This window comes from Plectropomus leopardus, chromosome 6 (assembly GCF_008729295.1).
Source record: "Plectropomus leopardus isolate mb chromosome 6, YSFRI_Pleo_2.0, whole genome shotgun sequence".
Classification (NCBI taxonomy): domain Eukaryota; kingdom Metazoa; phylum Chordata; class Actinopteri; order Perciformes; family Serranidae; genus Plectropomus; species Plectropomus leopardus.
In genome coordinates this window covers 16,966,305-16,990,578 of record NC_056468.1, presented here as the reverse complement: position 1 = coordinate 16,990,578, position 24,274 = coordinate 16,966,305, and the positions used below count along the sequence as shown (strand labels likewise).

Sequence of the window (24,274 nt, the reverse complement as noted above, 5' to 3'; positions counted from 1 at the left end):
AAAACTGATTAGTATAATCAGTTCATCATGATGCTGAGCAGGGGCAGTTGAGCAGGATCTTTTGATGGTTCAAAATAACAGCAGAAGCATCAGCCAGTTGTAACAAAAAAAGATGTGCTCCTGGTTACCTCAATGTGTTCAGAAGAGGATTGGTTTTCCAGCAGTTTTCTCCTGAACGTAGGAGGTGAAGCGTTTGAGGAACTTGGGATACTCTCTCTTGGCCACGGCTCTGAGGACTGACGCTGGAGCCCAGCCTCCTGGGTTTACTGCAGCCACAGAGAGGGAAACTGTTAGGAAACTGTGTTAAGACATGCCAACTCATGATAAAACTATTAGTTATAATTAGTCATAAAAGCATACAGAGGTCTATGGTGGCCTCTAGTGGTGAGGCTGTCAAGCATATTTTATTGTTTCGAATGAACTCCCATGACCTGCTGGGCTTCTCAAACAATAAAGTGTCCCAGGATTTCCTCTGCAGCGCTACTTTGTGTCACATGAACTCATCTACAGGAAGTCAGGGAAGTGGGAGAAGCTGTCTGGACACTTCAAAGACACAAACACACAGACTGTCTACCTTTTGTTGCCAGCTACCAGCTGCACAAAGACAAATCAGCAGAAACGTTGGCTGACATGAGGCTGTTCTGAGCTGTTTCAGAAAAAGTTGTAACACAAAACATAACAACTAAGAAACACCATGGTGCCACATTCATAACATTAATAATAATTAAATGAAAACAAAACAAAGGGAGGCCAACTACAGGTGGTTTTCTGACAGCTTTTTAGCAGCTACAGTAGATCCATATCTGCTTGTTGTCATCGTTTAGGCCCTTCTGTTACCTGCAGCTATTTCTTGACAGTTTAAAACGCTGCGAAAACCTCAGTAAGTCAACAAAACGGTTCATCTGGCTAACAGGTTTTTCTTTTTTTTTTTTTGTGACTCAAGTAAACATTCGACACTTATTTATTTAGGCTGATGTGAACTCAGGCTACCGTCCACAAACAGAATATAACTCTACCAGTTTACCACCACATGAGCCTGGATATCAGGTACATAATCTGATGGGTTTTATTTACAGTAAGGACCGTCTGTACATAAGAAATAACAACATGACCTAAGCTGATTGGGGGTTAGGCCTCAGCTTAACATTTCCATATGGCATTTATAGTTGGCTGTATTTTAATAGTTATATTGATGATGACAGAGGATTTGTTCTGTTGGCTGTTGATCTTGCCAAAAGCATACACACTGAGATCAAAACTTTATTAGGTGAGAAGTACTTGAATTAAGCTTGAGAGGCACTTACCATTGGCAACATAGGTGATCTTACAAAGGATGTTGTCTCTGCTGATCTCTTTATCTCCCTCTGGTGGGCTGACCAGTGTTTGACAGATCATAGCGACATTGATTTTGGCACGAACACACCTGTTTGTGGGCTGTAGGTAAAACAAAAGTATAAATGAAAATGATCTCCAAGCTACTGCAAATCTAACTGTGGCTAATTCACAGAGTGACTAAAGTTAAGAGAGCTGAAACTTTTCTTTCTATTAGGGATGGACCCTTACCAATGGATTACCAAAACAACTTGGCTGATAGCTGATACCAATACTAAATCTTCATCATAAAGAAAATAAATGTACAATTGTAAAGTCACTCAACCCTTCATTACACTACCTTTGAATGGACACAATATCAATCATAGAAATTTATGAAACAACCTTCAATATAACCTTTCCCGTGAAAAACATCTTTTGTAATAACTGCTTCAAAAGTCTTTTCACTCTATACAATGTATTTAAATTCCTTGTCTAACATCTGCTTCATATTTTGTAAAAGCATTAAGGAATTTATCCTTCAAATGACTGCATTTATTCAAGTTTATCACAAAAACTACATTGTACAATTCACAGTAACACGTGTAATGCAGCAATCTTACAAGAGCATTGTCGTGGTCCACAGAGAAGTTGCAGACCAGCCATGTGTCGGGATCATTTTCGTTTGTTGCCAAGATCTTCCTGATGGCCGACAGATAGAGCACGTCTCTCTGAGAAGCAGGCCACACCCTCTGAAACACAACCACGGGAATTCAGTCAGAAATCAAACAGGCTGCATATTATTACTGATAAACTGTTCAACATGTTCCAGCAACATCTGAAAGAAGTAAGTTTACCTTGTGCGTCTGGTACACAATGACGGCATTATCAGAGAGCGTTTCCACAACGTTGAAATTTTCAATGGTGGCTGAGATAGGAAGAGTTCAGTCAGGTCATGATATGAGAACAGAGAACGTCAAACAGAGCTGATGAGTTCTGAAACAGTGAACTTACTCTCCCAGTCCATTCGGACAGCTGTGTCCCAGAAGTAGTGGCAGACCTCGTGTCCTGTCACCCCCTTCACAGAATGTGTAGCTTTGAGGGGATCCAGCACAATACCGTTCTCCTCTACTTCTCTCCGGTACACCTGTTACACAAAGTGCAGAGCGTGAGGCTGAACACATGGAAAGTCATAACGTTACTCTGAACATATTCATAACCCCACCACAAAAGATATCCTGAAATATCCTCTTCATTATTATATTATAGGCCAATAAAATGTGAGCTAATCTTTCCAGTCATTTAAGAAACCTGAACCGAAGATGAAGATGAGGAGTTAGACAAGAATGGAGTAGAAAAGGTCAAAGAAAAAGATAAAGGTAAAGAGGATAAAGATGATGAAGATGACAAAGATGATGATGAAGAACAAGACCACAAAAAAAGACAAAGATGTGGAAGAATAAGAAAATGAAGACAAGGAAGAAAACAAAGAAGACAAAGACTAAGAATAAGATGAGATATGGAGAGGATGAAGAATACAACAAAGACAAAAGTGAAACAGAAGAAAAAAGGACAAAGATGATGAAGATGACAGAAATGAAGAAGATGACAAAGTAGAAGAAGAAAAGAATGAAGAATGAATGAAAACAAACCACTGATTACTTAGCCTATTTTATCAATGTCATTTTTTGTGGCAAGAATATTTTAACTTTAGATATTTTACTTGCACTCTGCTCCTGATGAACTTATTATGAGTACTTCTACTGCCACCACAGTAACTTTGAAAAAGTGAACACGACTTAAATAGTCACAGCTAGGAATCAAGGGAAATGATTCATATGCAGCTTCTCTCCTCTCTACTCACCTTCATCTCTCCTTCTTCTATTACAAGCTGCCAGTTGGCATCTCCACCCACATCCTGAAGGGAGTAAGTCATATGATTCTGCACCATCTCCTCCACCTAAGAGACCGACAGGTATTGATTCAATTCTTTGTCAGAAAGAGTTTTTCACTGTTCTGTACTTGTCTATTTGAGGACATGCTTTGAAACAGGACACAGTTCGGGGAGAAGAAGAATACATTGTTTCGGGGATGCTACGCTAAAGTTAAATGATTTATAGTCTTGAGCAATGGGAACGCCTGGCACCTGTGCTGGTTATTCTATCACAGAAGTTTTGATAACATCATTTGAGGCAAACAGTGAAACTATTTTCCTCTCAGATTCTTGGGAATTCTTTGAGCAAACACATAAGCCACTGAGCTGGAACCAAATATGTATATAACACTTGATCCTGCTTGGTGGTGTTATTCAACAACCCAACAATGCATCAACGTCACAGTGCGCAGCCAGTCTGGAGTCGTGCCTGCTCATGCTGAGGGAGACAGAATGATGTGAGGAAAGGAGGCGGCGGAAATGAAGAGCTTTCACTAAAATCCAGTCATGCAGCATTAGACTAACACTTTTCCTATCGGAGGTATGGTGACAACCGTTAGACAACATTTCAGTCTCTCCAGGAATTTCAATTTTGTCCAGTTAGGCTTTATGTCTTAGTGCAATACATAACACTGTATAGACTTTTAAAACCTACAATAACATGCTACTCAAAGCACAAGAAATGTTTGCGAAATCCTGGAGAGACTGGTTAGAAGACATTCTCATGCTCGTCTCTGCTCGTGCTCTCTGTGACTGCTGTGGAAAGCGGTAGGCGTTTGCATCTCCCTGTGGACACAGGGGCCCGCTGCTGACCAAATACAGTACCTGAGCGCTGAATCTGTGAATGTCATCAGAAGCACTGACTAGCTCAACCGAGGACAGGGAAGAAGAATGGCTATGGGGCTGTACAGCAGAGAAGGAAGATTGAAACAGAAAGGAGTAAGAAACAAAACAGAGAGGCACCCTGCAGCAGTCTAGAGATCACAACCACAACCTCACATTTCACATGAAGAAAGTTCCTACATTATTGCAATATGCACAAACTGATTTTGCTGTGTGAATTGATTAAGGTTAAGCATGGTAAAATTATGAGAAGCACACAAGCTGATGCAGTTGCAGAGATTTATAGACAGGACACGCTGGTTGTAAACTGACTAAGCTTACAACAGGAATGCAGACAGTAGCAACCAGTAGCCTTAAAGTCGAGATGAAATGAAAAATGCCCTTTTAACCCTCCTAAAACACATCCCCAGTCATAAAGTGCACCTATTAAAGCATGCAGGCAAATAAACAACAAAGAATGATGAATTTCTTTGTATTCTCACATCAAATCCAATCATTTTTTTCTACCTGTAAAATAAAATATGTCATGTTCTTTCATATGCCAGTTCAAACCAAATTCAACCAATAATATCAAGACATCCACCCATGAACTTATCTGCAACTTTTAGCCGCACAGAGCTGAGATTAATTCAGTGAGCTAGTAAGGTCATGAAACGTTGCTGCATCTTGTGTTGAATCAAGTGTTTGTCAACTAAAACCTTGCTCCATTTCCCCTAAATACAGTGGTAACAAGCAGACTCGTTCTGATACCAGAACCAGTGAAAAGCCCCCAATACTGCCTAAAATGTTGGCTTGGGGAGTATGCAAATCTATGCACCGCTCGATAGCAAGTAATGTATGAATAAACTCTGAAATAGTTTCACACCTGAATAAAACGTCAATTTTCCCAGAAGCCCACATACAGAGTTGCACTGAGCAGCCTCTGGCAACTTCTACTTTAGATCTGAGAATAGTTAAGTGAGGTTAGCCATTATCAAGATGTCAGCAATTTGACAATATTTTACACTGTAAAGTCTCACCAGTTTAGGGCTTAAGATGGTCCATGCCATACGACAATGACAGCAAACATTTCACATTTTTAAGGGTTAGAAGTATACAGCTTTTGATCTTTTTTTAAGGCAATTGTATCGAATCGGTACATTTAGCAAGTTCAAGTATCATAATTGTTATCTGGAAGGAAATCATGGTTTTGGAACATCTGTAGTTAACAAGCCTATAGGCTACATTTATTAATTTCATGGAAAGTGGTATTTGTGACCGCTTCAGATTATGCGCACAGCATTTTAGAGTGGACTGCTATATCGGACGCTCCACTACAGAGAGCGGAGCATACAACACGATTGAGATGGATGGATATCAAATTCTGACCAACTTTACATCCCGCCCATAACTTACATGTCCAGCCTGCCTATCCTGTGTCACTCAGAGATGCTGTTTCATCAGGACTTTAAATTAAAACAAAGCTTAATAGAAATGACATGTATATTAAAGAGAAAACAATAAATGATTTAAGCACCTTGGTGGCAAATCGGTGTGTACCGATGGTGGAGTAGACGTCCCCTGGAGGAACTGGAGTTAGTCGAGGTATCCTGACCTTCTCTGACTGGCACTGAGGGACAGAGAGGAGTTTGTTAAGAGAGAGAAGATTAAGAACATCAGAAAGAGAAAGGTCACATCCCTGTGTGTAATGCTGCTGTGTTTTACTTCATTTTTCTTTGTTTAAATGTGTTTCAGTCAAACAGAGAGAGAGAGGGACAGGAAAGACTCAATGTGCCTTCTGAACCCAATGTTTTAAGCATCCAAAGTGGACAAGGACTTTTTTAAATTGGGCAAAGTTAGAACTTCATCACACCTGCTCCTCTATCTTGTCCTGTCTGTCCAGTGCAGCTTCCACCGCATCGAAGAACTCGTCCTCATTGATCAGACTGTTGGGCCCCTCCTGTGGAAAAGCAAGTGCCAGAAATATAAGAATCCAGTGATTTTACAATAGCCCTGTAAAAGCTGCACCTTAATTCATCTTGCCTCATAGTCTGGGCCTCCATAGTGTGACTTTTTCTTCAGTTCATTCACAGCAGACTTGTAGGCATCTTCTACCCTCCTCCTCTTCTCCAGCTCCTGAACACATAAGAGAGAGTCGTGCTGTTTGTGCGAGTGTATTAAACCATTAATAACAGTGGTGGAATGTAACGCCCATTAAAATGTCTGTGCTGCATTCACAAGCTCTGCTGATCCTCCACATTTAGATAACAAACAACAGGAATTCAGTGACAGTCAGAAAACATCCCTGCCCGCAGTGACAATGCTCCTTTCATCAGATTACATTAAAGAGTTGTAAAGATGGGGGAGAAAAGAAAGATCTGCACGTCACAAAAAATCAGGCAAAGCCACCACATCAGTCAGCTGTGTGTGTGCTCTCAAACAGGTTTTACCTTATGTCTCAATCTCTGCCAGAGGCTAGAAACAACATGCTACTGCTATACAATGTAGAACTAAAGACAGCGGATCAGCCAATGTTCTCGCCATCTGTTATTTAACGGCAGTGAAACATTGCAAAGAGAGCAAATGAATTATAAACCAATGAAATTTACAAGGTAGCTACTCAATTCTGCCCAAGACACTGTTCATAGTCCAGGCAGAGTTTATCCACACTGCAATAAGGAAAAGCAAGCAAACTAAAGCAACAGTGGTTAAAGTATACTGAAAACAACAGTGTTTCTCAAAAATACTTAATGGAGGGAAACCAGACAGAACTACACAAGAAATCCAAAGTGTACACAGGAAGGTGTGGACGTATGTCACTTGGCACAAAATAAACAGGAGGTGATCCTGTTGTCGGCTGTGTGTAACCACCACACAGACAGATGGTCAAAGACTTACTTTAAAGAAGTGGCTACAAGTCTGTAAAGGTATCCATCTCTGTGTTTGGTATTTTAGCTGCTCTGTCCTCCTTTGTAGTGAAGGCTTCCACAAACTGCACCACGAAGTCTTAGCAGTCATTTTCCAATTCACTCTCTGTTCAAATCCGATCAGGCGTGTCCTGTTCCTTTGGGAGTGTGTTCTGAACTATTTCTATTTCCCTACTCAACATCAGCAGCTAAACTTCAAGCACATGACAAAACAAAGATAAGACTGAGGTAGTTTCAATCGAGCAGCCCAACTAACTGAAGGCACTTCCCGGCTTTTGTAGGGTTTAGGGTTGGGCAGCATGCCTTTACACACAGGAAAAAAAACTGGTTTGACAACATCAGCTGAGCTGATCAGGATGTAAGCATGACAAGTTCCAGAGAGCGTAGCTTTAAAGACACAGAGCGCAAGAAAAATCAATGTTTGGAAGAGTGTTACATGAATTCCAACTACTCTGAAACATAATAAATAAAACGCTCAAATAACAAAAGGGTTAAAGCTCATTAAGGGCAAAATGTGCATTTGTGCTTCTGGTAAGCAAGTCGATTATTGGATTGATTGAGCTTTAGACATTGAAGAAGTATTTCACTGCAGAAAAAATGGTCTTTTCATAAAACTGGGCTGTAAATGCAGTAGAAAGATGCGAAAACTTACAGTATGAACAACTTAGATAAGTGCTGTGACATTTGTTTTCACACAAGTGGCTAGAATGCACTGCACCACACCGGACCAATAAACAGTCCCCCCAGTGGGCAACGTAATGTGAGCTTTTCCGTTTTGACACAGGAAACAATATCGCAGCCGACTGTTAACAAATGATCTAAGCCGAAAATTGTTTCTGAAAACAACTTGGGTGAGAAATAGGCAACGCAGCAACAGTTAATATGGTTAATATTTGATGTGCACTGCTTAGTTTTATTGTAGTTTGGTCTGAGTTTGAGAGAGAGGGAGGGGCCTGTCTCTTTCTCAATCTGTTTATGTACTGTTTGAGTTTGTGGTGGTGGGCATGTAAAAAGGCATGAGTCTTTTCAGCCTTCATTTTTACAGTACAAGAAAGAGTATGGTGCCCACTTCCAGTTCACAAATTCTTGTATTACAGCCAAACAGTGCGCTATAATATGTACCTTTTAGGCAAGAAAGAGGTAAAGCAGTAACATGGGAGAGCACTTCACCAAAATCAGTGTTGCAAACTTTTTTACAGTTTAAATGAGATAAAAATACAAATATGAACACATAAAAAATACTAACAAACATATTACCAGATACTCTATGACCAAGGGGAAGTTTAAGAAAAAGTACTCATAGAAGGTGATCTGAATTATATCCTAAGGAAATGAGACCTGTCACACAAGTCATTCACACAAATATTTACTCCAAACGTTAGCGTATTTTATATGCAAATCAATTTCAGAGCAAAATCCTCAATCACCTTCTAGCCTTTCCAAAACAAGCACTGACTGTGGATTTTAATAACAACTTTCCCTCAAATTCACTATCAATAGAAATGGGTGAGTCTGACTATTTTCATGCACTGTAATCTTTGCTGGACAGCAGAGTGTTAAACGGCAATTTCAACACCCGAAGTACTGAGCCTGAAATAACCACACTCTTGGTCATAATAACCAACTCCTTTCAAATAATGGAAGGTAGCAATTAGCTCCTTAGTCTATGACACCTCCACACAGCACAAGCTCCTGACACTCAGGAAAATGCCTATTATTCACATGACAGTCAGCAGTGTGGGTGACATTTAGGCTGCGTTCACATAACAAGCAAAATGGATTAAATTATTTTTCATGTATACAGACCTATTTTTTTTAGGATCGTGTGGGCACAGGAATCTATTTTTCCAATAAGATCTGGGCCACTTTCATAAGTGGTCCTTAATCTGATACATGCATGTGTTTTTCCTCATATAGCCATGGCTTGTACAAATTCACTGCGCAGGTGCAGATCGCCCACCAAATAAGTGTCACAGTGGTGCAATGAAACTATAGAAAGCTGTTGTGGTCATACTGCTGAGATACTAAAATGTAGTCCTATTTTCACAGAACTCTGAGCAATCGCTGCTAACAGAGCTTTTGCAATCCTTCTCACCTTCATCTTCAACAGTTGATGAAACTGTCATCCACCCTTAAAAGCAAATCACTAGGGTGATGAAGCTACTACTATGTCACTCGTTTTTCTCCAGAAATATCTGTTTCGCACGTGACATTTTTTGTTTTTCTATGTGCACGTGTTAGACATCATCGGTTGCACGAGAGGAGTCCACGCGTATGTCAGATATGGGTCACTTCAAACATGAACGTGAACAGTCTAAGCAAAAACATCAATCTAGGACAAATAATCTGAATTTAGTTTCTGGCCCTGTTATGTGAACATCCCCTTATCACTTTAAGTAGAGTGCTCGATCGTACCTTGTCCAGCCTTTTTTGCCAGCTGTCCTCTCGTTTCACCATCAGCTCGATGCAGTGGGACAAGGTTGAGAGGATTCCTGCTGTGGTGGCCTTGAAGGTGATGGCCTCACCTTTGAAGTCTATTCCATTCATACCTTTGGGACTGGCAGGGGGGAACACTGACACAGACGGAGAGAAAGAAATAAGCAAGTGTGACAGCAGCCTTGTGACTTGGTTAAAATAGACTTTCTTTCTTTTCACACTGAAGTGAATCATTTGTTTCAAGGCCAAGCAACCAAAATGAATGTTTTTGCAGATATTCTCAAATAAGTCAATGAATGTTCTGGATCTGAAGGTAAACTCACATTTCTCTTTGCTGCCATTGTTGTTGTGATTACATTCACCATCTGGTCTTGTAGTGGTAGGAAAGTCATCTTCGTCTTCCTCTACTACTGGTAAGAAAGCAACAACAAACTTAGGTGCATCTACTATCTATTTGTCCAGCTAACCAAATGTTAAAAGGGAATAAATATCTTAACCTGGGTATGCTATTGCAAAACTATTTAACAGGTATTTATTTTGGTTGAGCAAGACACAAAAAAAAGCATCATTGAGATTAAACTACATGTTTGTATAATGAACATAAGGAGCAAGTTCAATATGAAAGTGATTTTGAAGACTGCAGAGAGGTTCTGACTCAGAGATTAAACAACCCACAAAGTGCCTTGTAAGTGGTTATTGATTTTTGTTTCCTTTCTTAAATGACTCTTCGACGCTCAAACGCTCTCCTCCAACTCTCATACTGCATGAACCAAGTAAAGCCCCATCTATAAATTCTTTACTTAGCAGGTTAACACTGAGACTAATTCCTGCTTGCTATGATTTCTAGTAAAACAGACCCAAATTAAAAAATATTTTAACTAAATCTCTGACACGAGACAAGCTCCATTATAGTGTTGTGTCATAGTGTTGTTTATGCGATAGGTTACCTCTGTCTCTCTGAAATTCATCTTTAGAGACAACGTCAGCACAGGAGTCAAAGTATTTCTGTAGGGTGTCCACTTGTCTGCACAGAATGTCCCGGAAAGTTTCCATTTCTGCAAGCTTCTCACGCAACCTGTGCCCCTTCTGAGCAGGGAGAAACACAAGTTAAGAGAAGTAATCAAGAGCTGTCATGTGAAAGATTCGTGTCAGTTCGTTTTTTTGTTTAAACCAAGAAGAAAGGCTGTTATTAAAAAATAAGAGCAAAATACTCGACATTCTTACAACTGACAAAAGTAATTATAACAGATCTGGATGTTTGCTGGTATTTTCAGAGGGTGCTTTTGTATGTGTGGTCAAAGTTTAAATGTGTATTAAAGGAAATACTTCAGAGACGGCAGCAAGGGACTGAGGCTACATTCACACTTATGTGTCTTTTTTTTAAAACACAACTATTGCTACATTTACGCTTCACGGCCACACCACTAAGCCATATTCAAACTCCTAAAACAGAAACCGTGACGCTGGTACAATCTGCTCCCTGTTTACACCAGCATGCACATGTCCGGTGTATATGACAGGTCATGGTATGCATTTTTAGGCATGCAAGTATGAGTGTTTGAGTGTTCGATATGGACATCTGGAGTAATTATGGCCAACCTCCCACATGTGAACGTGACTTTTATATATATCTTTACTATTTAAAACAGGTAAAATCTGATATGACAGTAGAGCTGCGGCAGTGTATTGCTTCGCTCAGTAAATCCTTGACACGCTGTTGCTCTCTCTTTTTATCATAAGACTAGCTACTACTGCAGGAGTGTGAGCTCTGCGTGGGGAATAGATGGTGAGAGTCCACCTGAACAAACAGTGAGAAGGGTAACTGTTAGCATCATACCACTAACCTTACCTAACAGTTATTAACATGTATAATTACATATTTGCACTGTTTCTGTGTCAGGATGAGTTTGTTGGGACTGCTTAAATGTTCAGGGTCAGATGTTAGGCGCAGCGACAGTTGCTAACAGGGCAGACATTAAACTGAAAGGCAGGAGAGCGTCTCTTGACTCCCGGTATGGTCCTTCTTACTTACCTATGCAACAAAAGTGACGGAAACTTTGCTTATTTTTCTTATGTTAAGTTTAAATGTATGGGCCAATTGAAGCCTGGTTGTTCAATAAGTTTTTATTATTATTATTATTATTATTATTATTATTATTATTATTAGTTTTCTGTTGTTGGCCAATTCACATTCTTACTCTGACGTAGATTTTTTTAAACACTGTTTTAAAATGAAAAGGCATTAGTGTGGGTGAAGCCTGAGAATTTGATATGATCTATAGAACCAAAACCCTTCACACTCCCATGTTTTTACCTTGAAGGAGGATGTGGATGTGGCGGACAAGGCACTGGCTGCTGAGGTGAGAGACAACATGGAACCATGACGCCTGAGACTGGTTTCTGAACCATAACCAGACTCAGCCTGAAATCCAGAGGGAGGAATCGAAGGGAAAAGAGACAGCACGAGGGAAGGAGAGAGTATGATATAGATGAAAAGAAAGGAGAGCAAAAACAGAGGGAACAGATAATCAGTATGTGCACAAAACATGTCAAACAATCTGCAATAAAATAAGAAAGTCTGCAGCTCAGAAAAACAATACAGAGAAAGAGGGGGAGAGCATTTCTAGCTGTCAGCAGCACTGAGTAATGCTGAGCTCGACCAGAGCACGACCTACACCTACACAGACAAACAATCTGCTGAAGGGACCGGGGCTGACAAATAGACACATGCATCAACACAGCCAGTACACCTAGAACTAGGTGGCAGAAGAACAGAAGCAACAAATTGCTCTGTATCTCAAAATACTGTTGTTCCTGATAGGACATACAGTGTACTGTCTCACATGGCATTATAAAACAGATTTCCAGTATGACCTGGCAGTAGAAAGGAAGGGAGTGGCTGTGACTGCATTTGTTCCATTCAACAGCCAACTTATGACTGGGCGATGCCTGGGACTGCCAACTCAGCAAAGTGACAGAATTTTATTATACATAGCGTATGTGCATGCACGCACAGTAAAAGCAACCAAAGCAAAATTTTCTTGTTTGTCCCACATGCAGCTGTTAACAGTTATCACTACATAATACATGAGGAGAGAGCAAGTTCCTGACCCAATGTAACAGTCCTGTATATTCATGCTCTTATTCAGCTCATAGAAGCAGTAATTTGTGGTGTGTTTTATGCTTCTAAATGTATTTGCTGAGATTCAGTCATGGCCTCAGCATTTACCTTCCCTCTTGATTATTAAATTTAAAAGGGACTGTATGCTATTCATGTTTACTAATTGGTATGCAGAGGTATTTCTCGAGTACAGCGAGCAAACTGAGGAGGGAGTCAGGCGACATACTAAGAAAGCTCCTTTGCTATAGCATCTTTTAACACCTAAAACAGTGGGACAGACTGAAACATTTGACAGTGAGTACTAGTGAACAAATAGTGTGCTGAGTGGATGAAAAAAGAGTCTCAATGTTTGCTGTTGAAGGGTGTGTTTGAATTCAGACAATGATCCCATCATTGCTGTGATATTAAGATTAGAGCATTTACACGGGTCAAACTAATCAGATAATATATGAAGGGCAATCGAAATTGTGAAATATTTGGTTCATACAAAATATAACATGAAAAAGGGCTGCAACTAACGATTACTTTCATTGTTGATTAATCTACCAATTATTTTCTTCATTAATGGAGCCGTTTTTGGTCGATATAATATCAGAAAATGGTGAACAATGACAATTAGTGTTTCCCACAGCCCAAGATGATGTCCTCAAATGTTTTGTTTCACTCCACAACACAAATGTAGTTAGTTTACTGCCATAGAAGAATAAAGAAAGTAGAAAATAATTGCATTTTAGAAGCTGAAATTGGAGACTTATGACTTTTAAAAGAATTACTCAGACCATTTCATTGATTCTCAAATTAGTTGATGCATAATTGAACAGTTAAAAAGTTCAGCCCTAAAAATGACCTTACCCAGTTTTACAAAAGAATCAAACATAACAACATTCATAAAGTGAAAATCAGGGCTATTACATGTAAAGATATGCTCGGGTTCAATTAAAAAACAGGCTGTAGAATGATAAGTGCTGTTCAACCTGATGACGTTTTACTGTGTAAAGAAAGACTGACTGTACATGTAGATATTTTAAACACATTCTTTGGTCAAAGTGTTCAGCTGTCAGTTTCAAAAACAACAACCTGCTTTGTGTCAGGCTGGACTGTGACTGGCTGGTCACATTGCTGCAACACAGAATCCGTTTAAAACATGGTAACATTTCCATTTTCCAGCCACGAACAACAAAGCAACTGTAAGTGGCAGAGCTGCCATGCACATATGTTTTTTTGTTTTTTTATTTCAAATTGATATCGATGTTATCTTGACTTGTGGTCTGAAATGTGCCTCAGCTTCACCCCTGGTTGCTCAGTTAATTCTGTTTTAACACCTACAATGCAATATTATAGCGATATTATTTATTTATGCACCCATACAACAGCCTCATATAAATTAGGGCTGGGCAATGTACTAGTATTACACTGTATCAATACTGTGCTATGAGACTAGATATCATATTAGATTTTAGATATCTTGATATCACAAGTGTTGTGTTGTCTTGGTTTTATAGGCTGCATTACAGTGATGCAAATTTCTTAACTTATCAGACTTTTCTAGCGATATTTGCTTTTGCCCCCTAAGTCATTACATCCACATCACTGATGGTCTCATTGTGTATACACTGTAAAGCACCAAAGGTGAATCCTACTATATCTTCAGGATATTGTGGTATATTGTCAAAAATATTGTGACGTTTGATTTTCTAAATATAGTACAGCTTAATTTTGAACTATATCATCCTCAGTGTAATTCTAATTTTTGTTTCCAGCTACAACATATCATGTCCTTAAATCAAGCACAGTCTATATTTCAATAGTTGTAAGTGACAGTTGGGTAGTTAGGCCGACATGGGTGAATAAACATCTGACAGAAGTGCTACGAAGTAAAAGTTGGTCATCAGTATCACTAAATGCGTTCGCTGTAGATTATTCCTTCTAACTGAGATATTGCACAGGTTACTGACAAAATTATTATTGCTAGTTTGGTCATAGACCAAGAGGCAAAGCAATGCACTGATGAAAGATGAAGACCTATCTGTGCCTGCCATCTTTATGCACCTGCTCAGCTGCATGACAAAGCCATGCAAATTAAACACCCACTCACACACAACACATGAAATGGCATCTTGTGCCCACCACTCTGTGATGGTAATGAGATGAGTGTACAGTAAGTGACCATAGCAACCACTGATCACCTCTGCACATCTGAGCGTACTGCTGTTTGGGAAAAACATCCCTGTCATTAAAAAATGCTGGTAGTCCAGCACACAGCCATGCAGCATGAGTTTCATTTCTAAAAAATAAATAGTAATTTCTTATGATTACTGGCATGCAGTGGTGTTCAATTCTAAAGCGATCCCATCAGTGCACTCTCTGATGTGGAAAAACTACATGCATGCATATATTAAATAATTTATGCAATGCATTGTGTTTCATCAATTATATCACAACACTGGTATACTCATTAACGACTTCAATAATGAGTGATAGTAAGCAAGCAGCATGCCAACATGCTATAAGCCCACCATTCGGCCATTCCAACACCCAAGGCAGAGCAGGACACTGCTGCAGTCCCGGCGGTTTGCTGGCCCCAACATGGCCCAGACGCTCCCCCAACACTCGCACTGTTCTGACAATTCAGAGGCTTAAATCCCGTATTCCTGTTTCTCTGGACACACCTCACTGAGGAACAAAAGGGAAGAGGAGGAGGTGGAGATGAAAAGCCATACAAGCTCAGCTTAGCTCATCAAGTGAAGGAAAGCAGCTGTAAGAGAGGGAAAGGGGGAAGAGGAAAGAAGTCATTTTCTCCGTAGCAGCCAGAGGAGTGGCAGACACTAGCTGCCTATGAAGCAGAAGAAACAGGCTGAGCCAATAGGACGCGTCTTGAGAATCCTCGGCAGAGTGAAGCAGGTCTGCTTTCAGACGGACTCAAATGCACACACATACATGCACTCCACTGCTGCTGCGCACATATATCAACAGACCACACACCCTGATATGTGCAACCTTTTCATCTTGTCCGTTTTTATGTCCAGCATCCATCACTGAGCAAGCAAGCGTGACTGTGTGTGTTTGCATGTAAGAGACGGAGCGAGAGAGGGATGAAGGGTGCATGCACATATGCATGAGAGAGAGAGAGAGAGAGAGAGAGAGAGATGAGGGCTGTCCGGAGCTGTTTGTGTTATGAACCACTAAAGTACCAAACGGGTGGGTGAGTGAAGAGGGATAAGTGACGAAGAAAGAAAGAGAGAGAGAGAGAGAGAGAGAGAGAGAGAGTGACGAAGAAAGAGAGAGAGAGAGAAAGAGAGAGAGAGAGAGAGAAAGCGAGAGAAAGAGAGAGAGAGAGAAAGAGAGAGAGAGAGAGAGAGAGAGAGAAAGCGAGAGAAAGAGAGAGAGAGAGAGAGAGAGAGAGAGAGGCAGAGAGTGGGAGGCAGGGAACAACATTTGTCTGAATCTTCTGCTTTACTTCTATCTGTGGTTGAAAAACTACAAATAAATACAGCGGGGGATTTTCCCATTCTCTCTCATATCACCCCTCTGAATCTGACAGAATGGAACAGTCTTCTCAGTATGATCAAGAGTTTTATGTGTCCCTCTTGATTTTTGTTGCTGTGAGAACGGGTGATAAAAAAAAAAAAAAAAAAAAAAAAGCATTATTCATCAGGAGCTGCACTTAATGTCCCTACACTTAGCACAACTTTTTCCACCACCAACACAAACACACCCACACATAAAAACACAGATGGACTTGCACAAAAATGTTTTTTTTCCCCCCGTACAATATAGAGCCTAATATGGTAATATAGATATGCAAACGGTGGTTGTTTGCCCTTGCAAAGTGGCTTAGACGAGGCACTTAAAAGCTGTAATTATGGCCTGTTCGACCCACATTAAAGCACAGTTGTTAAACACTGACATTTACCAACAAGTAGTACGAGTATGAGTGTATTAAACAGCACAAAAATTTCACCCTCAAATTGTTGTTTTAAAAGATTAATTTTTTTGTAATCTCACTTAATAGTTTCTAAATATGTATGCATATGTATGCAGAATCTTTTTGCAACCGGACAAGATTTTGGTAGTGAAAAGTTTTTTCCTTTTGTAGTACGACTTTTGTAGAGTATCATTAATCAATAATATCTGAACAGCAGGTAAACAGTCTTTGTGAAGAGGCAGATCACATTGTCTGATATGCAATCTTGGAACCCATCGGTCATATCTGACGACGAGGTCGCTTTATATTTGCTTTTTAAAAGTTTATCTGTATTCAAATGCAGATATCTGTTAACAGAGACTGGGCTAAATGGTCAGTGCATGAAAGAGGATGTCTTGGTACGGATATCTGCTAGCTTCACAGGATCAGCCAAAAATAATGGCCCCAGCCTCCAGATGATTATCATAGACGGATCGAATGCTGACAGGTTTCGATATTGCACAATCTATATCTGTAGTAAGGCTCTAGAGCTTCACAGTATATGCCTAAATGCTTAAGTTGTGGATTTTAATTACTATAAACAAATATGGATTAGAATTTGAAAATCTATTATTTAAAACAGATGTGGTACGAAGGGCCTAATATGTGTTTGTATGTGTGCTTATTCTACTGTGCTGTGTGTACTAATTCTGCTATTTCATTCATTTGTCATATTTTAAGCACCAGGAACGGAAATTAAAGCTTCACATAAAATGTCAATATTTGCAGAAAAAGATGTGTGTATGCTTAAACAAAGTGAGGCTATCCTTAAGTAGGATACGCTGCTTCATGCCCTATTAACACAAAGATTAAAACCATAATGCCAAGAGGTGAACACTGAATGTAAGACCTTCTTTGGCCAGTTGGGAGCAGTGCAGTCACATTCACCTACTGTACAGAAATGCTGCAGGTAGTGCTGCATTTAGCTTCTTGAGGTTACTGTAGGTCACAATCCAGACATAACCCTGAAATACTCTCACACTGCTGATAATGGACTGGAGACCTGCGGTCGCTCACACTCAATTGCAAACACCCAGTAGCAATAACAAAACTATCCACAGAACCGTTTTAGTGGAGCGACAAGCCTAATGAGAAATCACAGCATAGTGATTATTAAGGGAGGTAAATAAGGTTGCAAATAACAATTATTTTCATTATCGAATAATCCATATTATATTATTTTCACTATTAATTGATGAATCCATGCATTGTTTAGTCTATAAAAGGCCAAAATGTGCAAAAACTGCCCCCCCCAGAGCACAAAGTGGTGTCTTCTATTTGCTTCTTTTCATCCAGCAGTTCAAAACTCAAAGGCTCTTCATATACTATCAGAAATGACAGAGAAAAGAAATCCCACGTTTTTAAAGGCGGAACCAACAACAAACAACCAACAACAACCAACAATTCTGCTTGAAAAATGAAGGAAATAATTATTGGATTATCTCTGGATTACCTAATTTTTTAATCAATTTATTGATTTACAAATTCATCAATTATTGTTGAAGCTTTAGTGGTACATTTACTGTGGTATTTCAACTATAGTGTCATTATTATTAAGCAAACAATCAAGAAAAATATTGTAATTACACAATTCATATCACTTGTTAACTGGTAATTTACATTTGTCTCACCAGAACACCCAGGTTACACAAAATAAAGTAAATCAGCAAATGTCTGTACAAACTACAATTTTATCCAAGTTTAAGTACTACTGTATGTGGAGTATTTTCAACACTGCATAAGTGAATCATTAAAAATAAAATTAAAACTAAACAAAGGAATAACTTGTTTCAATATTTAGAGCATACAAACACAAACTAAACCAGCATAGCTAGATTGTATCAGCTAAGTTAAGACAAATAACGGCAGTATATGTTACACAGCAATTCTCTCCTACGCCATGGCGACATATCTAACGTGCTGTACATACTTGATTTATGCTTATGTTAACTTGATGTCACTGCAGAGTGAGCAGCTGCCTGGTATCTGATAACAGGGGATACCCCCACCTCAGCACCTCACTCCACAGATTCCTCACATTCCCAGGGTGAAGGGCTCTGTGTGTTTGTGTGTGGGGGTGTGTGTGTGTGTGTGTCTGAATCCCTGTCCTGCCACACCCAGCTCACTGAACAAAACAGATAACTCCCTGTCTATTCTGAAAAACACTCTGACCCAAAATTGAACCTGAATACCTGGAAAAATGTGAATAATGCAGCAAAACAGTGATTTTAGTGGGTGAATAGGCACACCAAAAACAAAATCAAATATTTATTAAAGCCTAAGGAACCAACACAATGACGCATAGGGAAATTTGTTCTGATTCTTGACAAACACCACACAAATGAAAACATTCTCAACACAACACAGTGCAGCAATAGTTCGTGTATCAGGGTACTGCAGCTGACATGCTTGCGGGTAGACAGTCTATATGACAAACAAACCAAGGTGTTAAAAAAAGCCAGCAAGAAAGACTCATAACAAGTTTCCTTCAGCTTGAGGCAAGTGAGATAAAACACTTCAAAAACTTTCTAAATGCCACTCAGAGTGAAGCTTATGAACAATTTTACAGTAACTAAAGCTGAGGAAAAAGAAACCATGAAGCAAGCAATTACTTAGGGTTAGAGACAATCTGCCCAAATAGTTACTGTAACATAAAACAAGGCTTTTTAGTGATGTTAAAAGTTATATGTATTATAGTGAGGTTTGTAAGGATCTGCAGGAACCCTGCTGAACATGAATGTATGAAAAAAGAGAAACCCTGTTTCACTCACCTTGTGCAACTCTATCGACTCAATCCACTGGAGTCTGTGTTCAGGATCTTCAGCTCTGAGGTACCAAACACTGTCGTTCACGCTGATGTCAAAACGACACTCGTCAAACTCGTGAGGCTGCAAAGAGAGAGGAGAGGGCTGATGAATAGTTATTAGGGCACATGTGGCATGTGAAGAAACACTATCACAAAAGCCAAATATCTATCGGAATACATAAATACAAAATTTAATGCAACATTTTCCTGAGTTCAATAGACTCACTGAGGAATCGGGGCAAAAATCCCTCTATAATGCCTCTACGGTCTGTTTATGACACTGGCTGACTTGCGATGACACATTCTGGACACACATGGATTCCATCAGTCACAGAAAAGCCTCTGCCACACAATAAACAGGAATTTTAATTAGAAACTTATGTTTTATGTCTGCAGGCGCAACCCTAAACGACCGCAGTGGAGCTGTGCAAAAAAACAGATACTCTTTCAGCAGGCCTCCGCCTGAACCCGGGTCATCATAACTTTTCCTTCTACTATTAGGCCAAATCTTTCAACTATTTCACTCCCCCGCTCTACAATGCACCCCACCCAGCTCCAACCGCTGACCGCCTTAGGCACCCAAACACGTGCACCAAAGAATTCCCGTTTCCTCTGAGATTGGAATTTGACCACTGCACTCAGCTGAGGAGAGATCTGCTTTGCAAAAGGTTCTAATAAAAAATGCGACTTGAATCTCTCTCCCGTTTTTCTCCTTAGTAGAACCAAGACTCCAGCTGCTCTGTCAGCTGACATAACCTCATGTTGTCCAGGTTTAATTAGATTTGCTGAATGACGCTCATGTGCTGGTTTACTCGCTGTCACGGACCAGCAACATACACTCCAACTCTGAAGACAAACTGTCAGCCTGAATAACTTCATGCAACACTGTCATTTAAACACTAATATTACATTTTACAAGTTGGATATCTGGGATGCTGACAGGGGAGAGTGGTTTTCTCTGACCCATAAATGCTTTCTATTACATTCACAGACAACCTGAGAGCAAAAGTTTCCCCTCAGAGACAGGTGTAATGCCAAAACTGCCCTCCACTTTCTAAATTTCACTACAAGAAGGGGTGTGGAACATTAACCTCAAGTGCATCCAACCATGATGCCATTACTGGTTAGAGAAATCCAGTCTATCTTACTGTGCTGTATCAGACACAGCCCATAAACCTCTGCTTTACAACCCAGTTTATACCTCCTTCATTCTGCCTGGAACAATCTCCTTCCCCTTGCGTAAGCACTATTGAATATCATGCTGCACTGGCTATTTTCTGTGAGTGTGTGGCATCTTCAGGGTTAGAAAAGAGGAGGTTATCAGTGATGGCAACATTGATAACCTCCTCGCAAAAGAGACATCCAAGACTCAAAGCGTTTTTTTTCTTCATTTAGCTGTGTGTGCAAACACTGAGAACAGTCTGGTGCATCTGCAGCTATGCAGCATGTAACAGACTGATATTAGGCAAGAAGAGAAGCAGAGGCTTGTTCCTGCATTCCTGAGTCCTCATACCCCCGTCTACTCAGACAGCACTGGCTGTAGATATTTTGGAAAAGGGGAGAGGCAGAAAGAAGTGACTGTGTGGGTCACACTACTCTTATTATTAGTGAGCATGCATAATTTAACTGTGTACACTCTTACTTACCCTACTATACACAATTATAAAACCCTCTAGTCTTGTGAAGAATTGTAATAATGCTCACCCAAATGACCACTTTCACTGGAAGAAACTAACTGTAACACTTTCATGTTGTGGTTTAAATCCAGTTTTGAGTCATTTAATCCTCTTGCACAAATCTCAGTAAAACCATTTGTTTGGCCTCTGTACTTAGTTGCGGTTTGCTCAGAGAGATCAGTGAATATTTAACCAGGGTGTGGGGTTGCAACTTATCTCACCAACAGGAGGCCGGCATCAGGAGAACACAGGTCTACAAAGTGAGATCAAAGCTTACATTTTAACAGTGGGGACACCAATTTCAAGCAACCAGTGCAATAACAGCCACGGAGGAAGAGGTATGAGAGCGTTCACAAGTGTCTGCTGGAGCAAGAATGCCATTGTCTGCTAAAATACAGGTCTCTACCCTACCTGTGATCCTAATAACAGCCTCATTACTGGTTAATGTTTACCTTTCTATCTTTGTGGGGCATGGATTGAAGGAATTAAAGTTCAACTCCATGCTAATAACAGGGAAAGACATGGTCCATATATTGAGACCTGCTAGACAGGTAACCCTACTCCAAAAGCAGGGATGCAGAAAATGAGGCCTTTCATGGTCGCCCATCTTTTGAGTCATTATTCCCTGAAATGCTGGACAGGTGCTAAGCTAAAGGGGCAGCAGCAGAGTGATGCTCTTTCTTCATACCATGGTGAATACTTACTGTGATGACAGCCTTGCTGAGGCACAGAGACCCCCTGCAGCCGTATTCCCGTTCATCCTCCGACTTGTAGTAGCTCAAGGTGTTGTTTTTCAACACGACCCATCGGTCCTGCCATCCGTGTATGTAGTTTGTCCACTGTAAACACACAAGAGGTGCAAAACAAACAGTTAGCTAAACTATGCAGCCAACAGATCATGTGCCTGAGTGATGTATTTACAGCAGGGATACTCAATTTGCTTTGCTTAAGGGGCCACTTTTGCACTTTTCCAGGATCCAGCTGCAGGAGTCCTATACACATTTCTATGATTTTAGGAAATCTCTCAGATTTAAGGACATCTCTAAGATTTACGGTCAGATTTTGGGATGATTCAGGGATTTTAGGACAATTCTAGGATTTTGGGTGATTTTACTGATTTCTAAGATTTAGAAACATTTCCTGGATCGTGGGATGTTTCTAGGATTTTAGGACATATCTAGAATTTCAGGACATTACCAGGATTTTAGGTCGTTTCTAGGATTTTAAGACAACGGGAGCTTGTTTAGGATCTCTATCTGGGAGAACTCCACTAGTACGTTTTTGATAAACCAGCTCAATTTTGATGCCGTTTTATGCACTCTGGCACCTCACGTATTCCAAAATTACAAAGTGTTAATAACTTTATTTTCATTGTGAATGAGAAAATGGTTGGTGGGCCACCCGGCACCCTATCGGGGCCAGATTTGACCCGCGAGCTGTAAATTGAGCATCACTTTTGTATGGGAATTCAACTGTTTCAGGTCATTAGTGTTTTAAGACTAGAAGCGTGTAATTAAAATATCTAAAGAAAGTGCTTGTGCAGTTAAAAGCATTGTAACATCCAAACTGGTTCACTTACTTTGCTTAAAACACCTCCGAGCTCCACGGGCTGTCCGGATTCCGGGTCCACATCCTCATCCGATCCGGACGATGAACTCTTTTCGGACATTTAAATCCAAGCGTCAAAGAAAATTTAAACCTGATTTTATCCACAGAGGAAACTTATCTCTACGCTGGCTGCAGGGTTAAGTTAGTTATGAGTTCAAACGCGTCACAGCCAAACCCGCTGACAGCTTCTTTTACTTAGCTTTAACGCCAGAGAAATGCCGTTAATTAGGCATTACCGGAGTGTAGCAAACATCGGATGAAAGGCGTAATTTATCTTCGGTTGGCTGACAGACTGAAACCTTGGCTAGCTTGTTTTGTAGCAAGCTATTTCGGAGGTGACAGCTGAGTCTCAACTTCTCCGTTTTTGCGGGCTTTGTTTTGAAACTGACGTCGAATACCAATGAGACTAGCTAGTTAGCGTTAGCTGTCAAACGACGCAACTAGCTAACATCAACTTAACAGGCAACTTGTGACTGTGCTCGTTAGCTCTCTTAGCTGTAGTCCACGAGCTCCTTTAAGAAGTGATCGATAAGGCGGACCTTCGTGTTAACGCTGTGCCTCAACTTCAGGCTGCAAATATCGAGCAACGGTCAGTGCAGCTGCCGTAGTTCCGCAGTTTAGTTAGCAGTAGCGGAGGACTGACTAGCTCGTCTTCATTCAGGTCGGGGGGAGGAGCCGCAGCCACGCTTTACTGTGTACTTTATACAGAGCGGCGTCAAGCTATATATACTCACAGCGACACCGGAAATCACACATATGTGCCTTCAAAATAAAATCGGTACTTTTTTTTTCATCAAGGGATTGCAGTGTAACAGAAATCATACAAAAATCAACAAGACGGTGGGGACAATGATATTTTTAATGGCGACCAAGTCCTTCATAAATATACTATGAGATGAAACGTATGACTCGAAAAAAAAATTAAATTTAGTTAACTTGAATTTTGCCCTAGACTAGGTTTTGGAGTCGTTTTGAAAACTTTTTTCTATTTAACAATTTGAAACCTAAGCAAATAGGTTTGATTTCTTTCACTAACATGGGTAGAAAGCAATGAGCAACTTCACATGACATTACCAAACAGGAAACAGGAAAAAAAGTAACTAAAGGAAAGTAAAGGGAACTACCTTAACATAAAACGACATTTTTTTCCCATTCTCCATATATATGGAAAATAGAAAATATATTTTTTCCCTCACCTTTTACTGATTTCTTGCAGTTTGCCAAGCACGTCTTGCCAATCAAGTCACTTTGCTTAGGTTTCAAGGGTTAAATAGCTTGTGAAATGCATCTGAATGCAACACAAGAAAACTGACATCTCAGTTTTAAAGGCTTAATTAATGGTGCTGAGTGGACTTATCAAAGAGTCAAGTTTTAGGCTCTTAGAGTTTGACTGTAGTAAGTTCAGACTGACTGCAGATCCTTTTATCAATACGCTCAAACTATGCCAAAGGTTACTTTAACATTATATGCTTTATTTAGTGCTCTTCTGTCTCTGAGTATTCAGTGTACTTTGGACACGATGAAAACGCCCCAGGCTAAGGTTCATGGGGTCATCTGCATATCAGAAAACATAATTTCAAGCCATAAAGTCTTAAATGAATTTCTGTAAAGTCCTTTACTGTACTTTATGTCAAGGTAGTAACTTATAAACACTGGTTTATACTGTTTTG

General features: G+C 40.0%; 1 protein-coding gene across 2 annotated transcripts; it reads right to left on the bottom strand.

Annotated features, from left to right (window-relative positions):
- Positions 1-100: 100 nt before the first annotated feature.
- Positions 101-23,271, bottom strand: LOC121944843 (ceramide transfer protein-like). 2 transcript variants are annotated; one of them, XM_042488770.1, is made up of 16 exons: positions 22,576-23,271; positions 21,701-21,835; positions 19,286-19,402; positions 11,744-11,851; positions 10,377-10,515; positions 9,753-9,839; positions 9,409-9,566; positions 6,110-6,202; positions 5,940-6,026; positions 5,604-5,696; positions 3,176-3,271; positions 2,326-2,458; positions 2,169-2,239; positions 1,935-2,063; positions 1,305-1,434; positions 101-266 (listed from the first exon to the last, which is right to left on the bottom strand). In XM_042488770.1, the coding sequence occupies exons 1-16, from the start codon at positions 22,663-22,665 to the stop codon at positions 139-141; spliced, it is 1,794 nt and encodes a 597-aa protein (XP_042344704.1). In that variant the 5' UTR covers positions 22,666-23,271; the 3' UTR covers positions 101-138. The 2 variants fall into 2 exon arrangements, with proteins under 2 accessions (XP_042344704.1, XP_042344707.1); XM_042488773.1 differs by having other exon boundaries at positions 9,753-9,836.
- Between the last annotated feature and the right edge of the window lie 1,003 nt (positions 23,272-24,274).